Source organism: Silurus meridionalis, chromosome 18 (genome assembly GCF_014805685.1).
Source record: "Silurus meridionalis isolate SWU-2019-XX chromosome 18, ASM1480568v1, whole genome shotgun sequence".
Classification (NCBI taxonomy): domain Eukaryota; kingdom Metazoa; phylum Chordata; class Actinopteri; order Siluriformes; family Siluridae; genus Silurus; species Silurus meridionalis.
Window position 1 is genome coordinate 2,868,513 of NC_060901.1, and position 8,824 is coordinate 2,877,336.

The 8,824-nt window shown below is 43.7% G+C and overlaps 1 protein-coding gene across 1 annotated transcript; it reads left to right on the top strand.

The window, feature by feature from the left end:
* The first annotated feature begins 86 nt into the window (after positions 1 to 86).
* Positions 87 to 4,201, top strand: avpr1ab (arginine vasopressin receptor 1Ab). The gene is made up of 2 exons (XM_046872486.1): positions 87 to 1,205; positions 2,249 to 4,201. The coding sequence occupies exons 1-2, from the start codon at positions 209 to 211 to the stop codon at positions 2,626 to 2,628; spliced, it is 1,377 nt and encodes a 458-aa protein (XP_046728442.1). The 5' UTR covers positions 87 to 208; the 3' UTR covers positions 2,629 to 4,201.
* The last annotated feature ends 4,623 nt before the right edge of the window (positions 4,202 to 8,824 follow it).

Sequence of the window (8,824 nt, forward strand, 5' to 3'; positions counted from 1 at the left end):
GTTGAGGTGGGCAGATCTGCAAGCCTGGCCCTTTATAAGCACAGACCGACAGGGGGCTGGTTTTAGAAACAGCGATGTGACTCCAGTAGCGCAGACCAAATGATGTTCTGTGTGCGCGCTCCTGCGCCCTGACTGCGCCTTTTGCGCGCGTATCCAGAACGCACGACGCGTCAGGAGAAATCCCGTCTACTCACCGAATCCATTACGCATGAGTGGCCGTATGGCGCACACCGGAGCAGGGCTCTGTCCTCCCCAGGGGCACATGAGTCCACACGGGAACGGCACGCACAGTAACCAGAGCGTGTGCCTGAACGCCTCTGATGCGCACGGAGCAGGGAACCGGAGCCTGGCAGCGGCGAACAGCAGCAGCGATCCTTTCGGCCGCAATGAGGAAGTGGCCAAGCTGGAGATCACGGTGCTGAGCCTGACCTTCCTGGCGGCGGTTGCGGGCAACGTGAGTGTGCTGTTGGCTGTGCGCAATGCGGCCAAGAAGAGCTCGCGGGTGCACCTGTTCATCAAGCACCTGAGCCTCGCCGACCTGGTGGTCGCCTTCTTCCAGGTCCTGCCGCAGCTCTGCTGGGAGATCACGTTCCGCTTCTACGGGCCCGACTTCCTGTGCCGCGTGGTGAAGCACCTACAGGTGCTCGGCATGTTCGCCTCCACCTACATGCTGGTGATGCTGACAGTGGACCGCTACATCGCAATCTGCCACCCGCTCCGGAGCTTGCAGGGGGCCACGCGGCGCGCGCGCCTGATGATCGCGTGCACGTGGCTGTGCAGCGTGGCGCTCAGCACCCCGCAGTACTTCATCTTCTCGCTGAGCGAGATCGAGAGCGGCTCGGAGGTCTACGACTGCTGGGGACACTTCATCGAGCCGTGGGGCGTGCGCGCCTATATCACCTGGATCACCGTGGGCATCTTCCTCGTGCCGGTCTCCGTGCTCGTGGTGTGCTATGGCTTTATCTGCCGCAGCATCTGGAAGAACGTCAAGTGCAAGACGAAGGGCGGCGCGGCGCACGGCGCGGGCACGGGCACGGGCGCGCTGATCGGCAAGGCATCGGTGAGCAGCGTGAGGACCATCTCCAGGGCCAAGCTCCGCACCGTCAAAATGACCTTCGTCATCGTGCTCGCCTACATCGTGTGCTGGGCTCCGTTCTTCATCGTGCAGATGTGGTCGGTGTGGGACAAAAATTTCTCCTGGGACGGTGAGTGGTGAAGCGCGCCAGCAGCAACAGGGGTTTACTGTCCAATGCGCACAAATGTAGATCTTCTCTCCTTCTATCCTTCTCTCATTCTCCCATTCTTTCCTTCTCTCATTGTGCATGCATTAAAATATAAAGAGAAATCATTTATTTATTTTATATTTAATATATAGTTTCATATAAAGTTATTTCATTGATTAGTTATTGATTTGTACTTAAATTGTTTGTGAGAATTTCCTAATTTGAATCACAAATAGTTAAAACAGTTAAGTAATGAATCACTTTGTTTGTTTGTTTGTTTGTTTGTTTGTTTTGATTGTTTACTTTTTTATTTGTTTGTTTGGTCATCAATTATTGTATTTGTTTAATTATTCATAAGTAGACAACCTTTAGCTTTCTGCTGTTCCACCTTTAAGAGAAGATGCATCACTATTCTTGTGATCACTGAGATGAAATCCAACACACACACACACACACACACACACACACACACACACACACACACACACACACACACACACACACACACACACACACACACACACACACACACACACACACACACACACACACACACACACTTCACACACTTCACCTATTCAAGACACCTGCTGGATTTTAGGTTGTTTTTTTAACAGATTTTATGTTGATATTATTTTTGTTGTTTATTATTATAATTATTTTATTATTATTATTATTTTAATATAATTGTTAGCTGATAGAACAGTTCGCACATCTTCTGTACAAATCCTCCACAATATTCTGTTAGAAACTATAGGACTACCTTGCTGAGCGATCTGAGCTGCGTGATGTTCAGGTTTCTATAGAAACCGCTTTAACATCAGGGCGCGTTTAGATATGAAACGTACTAGAAAACCCTAAAATCCATTTTTCATTCGAAATAAGAAATACTTTTGCTCACATGGTGTGTTTGTCAAAATGTTTGCATCTGATTGCCTCATTAGACACTTGATTTCTATCAGGTCCGTCTGGATGTGCAAGAACATGTAATGGAAGATTCTTCTTCATGTGTGTTTCCTCCTCAGACTCGGAGAACACGGCAGTGACCCTGTCGGCGTTGCTCGCCAGCCTGAACAGCTGCTGCAACCCGTGGATCTACATGCTGTTTGGCGGTCACCTCCTGTACGACTTCCTGCGCTGCTTTCCGTGTTGTCGGAGGCTTGGGAACGCCCTTCGGAACGACTCGGACAGCAGCCTGAAGAGGAATACTCTGCTGAGCAAACTCCCGGCTGCCTGCACACCGCCCAACGCCCCGGACTCCTGGAGGGGCGCAAACAAGAAAAACCGGGCTGCTGCAGAGGACTGTCCTCATAAAGTCAATCAGGGTGTCCCTGTGGACTCTTCACCCAAGAGGACCCAAAGCACAGACAATCTGAGCAAGAACAGTGTCACCAACCCAGACTAAGGACTAAATACAGACTGGATTTCTTTCCTGCCACTTTTGTCCACTAGGGGGTCTATACATGTTTACATGTGCTTGGTGCTCGTTAGTGCAATTATCTAGTGAGACAGTCATAGAGCAGCAGTGCGACGCGTAAAGATGGGACGTTGTAGGGGGTTCTGAAAGAGAAATCCGGAAGAGGTATCTATATATCGTATATAAAAGATAATTGGGGGTCATTTTGGAAGAAATGATCTGGCAAATGCAAGTTTCAGCTAGTTCTAAGTTCTTGGGTCTGCAGGAACTAGTGAAAATCCCGGCACCACCACAGCTGCCACTGTTGAGCCCTAGAGCAAGACTCTTGTCCCTCTCAAATGTATAAATAAAAGCATTATAAGTCAGCCTGGATAAACACTGTATATGTTAGGTTCTGAGTGAAAAACACAGTGAAAACTCAGAATGTGATCTTCTTGGTGAAACCAAAGTATTTTGAGATCCTTTTCACCACTGGTGTAACGCCTAACCAAACTTTCCCGCCAGCTCAAACCAGTTTAGTCATTTATTTCGATCAAGTTTCTCGACAAGATTCATTTCTTAACGGCTCGCTGGGTGTTTTTTGTTTTCTGCACCACTTTACAGTATCTATTGTGCATGAAAAAGAAAAGAAAAAAACATCAGGTCTGCCACATCTGGCGAAATCTTTACAAAGACCTCTAATCAAAAGGTTTTCAAAACCCTAATTCTTGATACCTGAGTGAAACAGTTTGCTAAATTAAATCACTTTTTTTCCCCTCGATTGAATTTAAATGTGAACGTGACGGATAAACCGAAAACATTTGCTGAATTATAAAAACGTATTAAACGCCTGGAAAAACTGCTTTTAAAAAATTGACATGATGAATGTATGTACCAGTCTGTCCATATTCCTCTGTCTTTTCTTTTTATGAGGCTCCTTCTTTGAATTCTGATGTTACAGATACCTGAAAAAAAGACATAATGATTCACTGACATGTGCGAAGCGTCTGGATGTGATGCGACCGATGTTTATTTTGTCAAGATGTTCTGTATTGTAAATATTTGAACGAGTTGTTTATGAAGTTGCCTACAATTTAGGTCACAGTGTGGCCAAAAGTATTGGGACACCCGATCTTTCAAACCGTTATCGGACATATTCGGATGCAGTGCCATGAAATCGTATCCACACTTGAACTGAAAAATCCTGTTCCAGAAGGACAATACACAAAGACAGCTCTATGGAGATCTGCTTTTCATGGGTTGGAAGATGTGGAAGACCTCCCGCTATAAAGATCTGAGCTCAACCCTATTGAACATGTTGAATGTGAGCTCCGACTGCACCGTTCCTCAGGCCTCCTCACATCCTCACCAACATCAGTATCTGACTTTATTAACACCCTGGTGTCTGATAGATCACAAATCTCCTCACAATCCCCAAAATCCAGTGGAACATCTTCCCAGAAGCGTGAAGCTTATTATTAACAGTAGTGTGGAATGGGATGATCAAAAAGATGCACATAGCAAATTAATGGTCAAGTGTCCAAAAACTTTTGGCCATACATAGTGTAACTGATGTAAGTGCATTATTTTATTATTATTATTAATAAAACAGCACGATTTCATGGATTTAAACAGTTGCAAAACATAGTTTTATCTTGATGGATGGATGGATGGATAGACAGACAGACAGACAGACAGACAGACAGACAGACAGACAGACAGACAGACAGGTGGATAGATAGATAGATAGATAGATAGATAGATAGATAGATAGATAGATAGATAGATAGATAGATAGATAGATAGATAGACGGGTGGATGGATGGATGGATGGATGGATGGATGGATAGATAGATAGATAGATAGATAGATAGATAGATAGATAGATAGATAGATAGACAGACAGACAGACAGACAGACAGACAGACAGACAGACAGACGGGTGAATGGATGGATGGATGGATGGATGGATGGATGGATGGATGGATGGATGGATGGATGTGTTTTCTTCCTTTGTCAGGATAAGCTCTGATTCTTCTCCTCTAATGCCTAATAAAGGTTGTTGTATACACAGCAAGGGATTTGAACCCATTCCTCAGCATGAAACCTCTCCAGATCCTTCACATTTTGAGCTCCATGACTGGTGGACTCAGTGTTTTTGTGTTGGTTCTAATGTATGATTTTTAAGTCCATGATGTCATGCAGCCAAACAAAATGTCCTGAAGAAGAGCCTTAAAACATGAGAAGGATTTTTTTGCCCATTCGAGTCATTCTGTTCCCAGTGCATTGAGATTAAATAGACCCAAATCTTCTTCCAGGTTGGTTCATGAACAAGCATAAAATCTCCTGCTATAGAGCTCAGACTGACCTCAACCCTATTGAAGATGATGAATGTGAACGCTGACTGCACCCCAGACTTCAGTTCCTTACCGACATCAGCATATGACTTTACTAACATTAGTGTGTCTGAAAGAATTTCCACAAATCTCCACAAAATCTAGTGGAACATCTTTTGAGAAGAGTGGAGTTTATCATAACAGCAAATGGATGGAGACTAAATGTGGAATGGGAAGTTCACAAAGATACACATTCCGATCTTATAGTCAGGTGTCCACGAAGTCATCATTCTGGAAACCTGGTGTGTTTACATGATGATCTTCTGGTAGATTTGAGCATATTACATATTGTACATGAATGCAAAAGAAAGAAAGAAAGAAAGAAAGAAAGAAAGAAAGAAAGAAAGAAAGAAAGAAAGAAAGAAAGAAAGAAAATGTACAGTATATACAGCAATTTTGAGTTTGAGTTTAATTGCAGGGGAAAAATAAAAAGATAAAAAGATTCCGTTATGAGCTACAGCATGGTTCTTCGCTCTCCAGGAAGAAGGAACAGAGTTTGTGTTCAGAGCATCATCTTTTTATTAATATTGCATGCTCACTTTAATATGCACATTTTACTCTGAAATTACATTTCTGCCAGTGAATAGCTTTGGGCGATGGCGCATGGGCGCAGGGGTGCAGGGGCGTATGGGGCATTGGGGGCATAGGGGCGCATGGGGCGTGGGGGCACAGGGGGCGAGGGGCGCAGGGGGCACATGGGGGCCCGTGGTGACGGAGGTGATGTAACCCAAAGACATAATGATTCACTGACATGTGCGAAGCGTCTGGATGTGATGCGACCGATGTTTATTTTGTCAAGATGTTCTGTATTGTAAATATTTGAACGAGTTGTTTATGAAGTTGCCTACAATTTAGGTCACAGTGTGGCCAAAAGTATTGGGACACCCGATCTTTCAAACCGTTATCGGACATATTCGGATGCAGTGCCATGAAATCGTATCCACACTTGAACTGAAAAATCCTGTTCCAGAAGGACAATACACAAAGACAGCTCTATGGAGATCTGCTTTTCATGGGTTGGAAGATGTGGAAGACCTCCCGCTATAAAGATCTGAGCTCAACCCTATTGAACATGTTGAATGTGAGCTCCGACTGCACCGTTCCTCAGGCCTCCTCACATCCTCACCAACATCAGTATCTGACTTTATTAACACCCTGGTGTCTGATAGATCACAAATCTCCTCACAATCCCCAAAATCCAGTGGAACATCTTCCCAGAAGCGTGAAGCTTATTATTAACAGTAGTGTGGAATGGGATGATCAAAAAGATGCACATAGCAAATTAATGGTCAAGTGTCCAAAAACTTTTGGCCATACATAGTGTAACTGATGTAAGTGCATTATTTTTATTATTATTATTAATAAAACAGCACGATTTCATGGATTTAAACAGTTGCAAAACATAGTTTTATCTTGATGGATGGATGGATGGATAGACAGACAGACAGACAGACAGACAGACAGACAGACAGACAGACAGACAGGTGGATAGATAGATAGATAGATAGATAGATAGATAGATAGATAGATAGATAGATAGATAGATAGATAGATAGATAGATAGATAGACGGGTGGATGGATGGATGGATGGATGGATGGATGGATAGATAGATAGATAGATAGATAGATAGATAGATAGATAGATAGATAGATAGATAGATAGATAGATAGACAGACAGACAGACAGACAGACAGACAGACAGACAGACAGACGGGTGAATGGATGGATGGATGGATGGATGGATGGATGGATGGATGGATGGATGGATGGATGTGTTTTCTTCCTTTGTCAGGATAAGCTCTGATTCTTCTCCTCTAATGCCTAATAAAGGTTGTTGTATACACAGCAAGGGATTTGAACCCATTCCTCAGCATGAAACCTCTCCAGATCCTTCACATTTTGAGCTCCATGACTGGTGGACTCAGTGTTTTTGTGTTGGTTCTAATGTATGATTTTTAAGTCCATGATGTCATGCAGCCAAACAAAATGTCCTGAAGAAGAGCCTTAAAACATGAGAAGGATTTTTGCCCATTCGAGTCATTCTGTTCCCAGTGCATTGAGATTAAATAGACCCAAATCTTCTTCCAGGTTGGTTCATGAACAAGCATAAAATCTCCTGCTATAGAGCTCAGACTGACCTCAACCCTATTGAAGATGATGAATGTGAACGCTGACTGCACCCCAGACTTCAGTTCCTTACCGACATCAGCATATGACTTTACTAACATTAGTGTGTCTGAAAGAATTTCCACAAATCTCCACAAAATCTAGTGGAACATCTTTTGAGAAGAGTGGAGTTTATCATAACAGCAAATGGATGGAGACTAAATGTGGAATGGGAAGTTCACAAAGATACACATTCCGATCTTATAGTCAGGTGTCCACGAAGTCATCATTCTGGAAACCTGGTGTGTTTACATGATGATCTTCTGGTAGATTTGAGCATATTACATATTGTACATGAATGCAAAAGAAAGAAAGAAAGAAAGAAAGAAAGAAAGAAAGAAAGAAAGAAAGAAAGAAAGAAAGAAAGAAAGAAAATGTACAGTATATACAGCAATTTTGAGTTTGAGTTTAATTGCAGGGGAAAAATAAAAAGATAAAAAGATTCCGTTATGAGCTACAGCATGGTTCTTCGCTCTCCAGGAAGAAGGAACAGAGTTTGTGTTCAGAGCATCATCTTTTTATTAATATTGCATGCTCACTTTAATATGCACATTTTACTCTGAAATTACATTTCTGCCAGTGAATAGCTTTGGGCGATGAGCGCATGGGCGCAGGGGGTGCAGGGGCGTATGGGGCATTGGGGGCATAGGGGCGCATGGGGCGTGGGGGCACAGGGGCGTGGGGCGCAGGGGGCACATGGGGGCCCGTGGTGACGGAGGTGATGTAATGCGGTGCAGAAACACCGAGCTCATGCACTTGACACATCCACCCTGGAGCTATGGGTATTAAATAAAGTGTCTGCTTTGCTGCTTGATGAAAGACGGCAGGATCAGAACGCACGTACACACGGCAGATCTCAGGCCCGTCGTGTCTCTGCTGGAGCTGCGTGGACGTTTGACCTTGTGTCACTTTTTTGCGTGAGTTCGTCTCTCGTGGTCGTGTACCGTCCAGTCGATCACCAGGCAACAATCTCCTGTGTTCTCTTACTGTTTCTACATATTCTTACGTTTTCTATTTTACACGCATAAAAGAAAGAATAAGAAAGAAAGAAAGAAAGAAAGAAAGAAAGAAAGAAAGAAAGAAAGAAAGAAAGAAAGAAAGAAAGAAAGAAAGAAAGAAGTCCACATGTATGTATGGTTACTATGGAAACATAACATGAATATTACAATATTCAGAGCAGCAATACTCAGCATGTACACGTGTGTGTGTGTATGTGTGTGTGTGTGTGTGTGTGTGTGTGTGTGTGTGTGTGTGTGTGTGTGTGTGTGAGACTGTACACTTGCCACCTTCTCATACATCTACACACCGCTGCCTCCTTCTCATACACACTCTTCATCTACACACCGCTGGCTAAGAAGGAAGCTGTCTGAAAGCGTAACCCAATTGGTAGATAATGTCTGATCTGTGTGTCTGGACATGTCGGCCCATGAGTCCACTGAGAAATGTTCACTGTCATAACACTGGGAGAGCAAATCTAATAACGCTGAGGCCATGTGGCATCAAAAAGACAAACTACATCCACAAAAGTATTGGGACACCTGACTTTTCCAGCCATGTGCGTCTTCAACAAAACTCTTATCACAAAGTTGGACTCATTTTATGGGGAAGATTTTTTTGATGCTGTAGCATGAAATCTTCCCT

Coding starts and splice junctions, on each gene's coding strand:
- avpr1ab (XM_046872486.1), top strand. CDS start 209: ATGAGTGGCCGTATGGCGCACACCGGAGCAGGGCTCTGTCCTCCCCAG. Junction 1,206..2,248: donor CAAAAATTTCTCCTGGGACG/GTGAGTGGTGAA, acceptor TTTCCTCCTCAG/ACTCGGAGAACACGGCAGTG.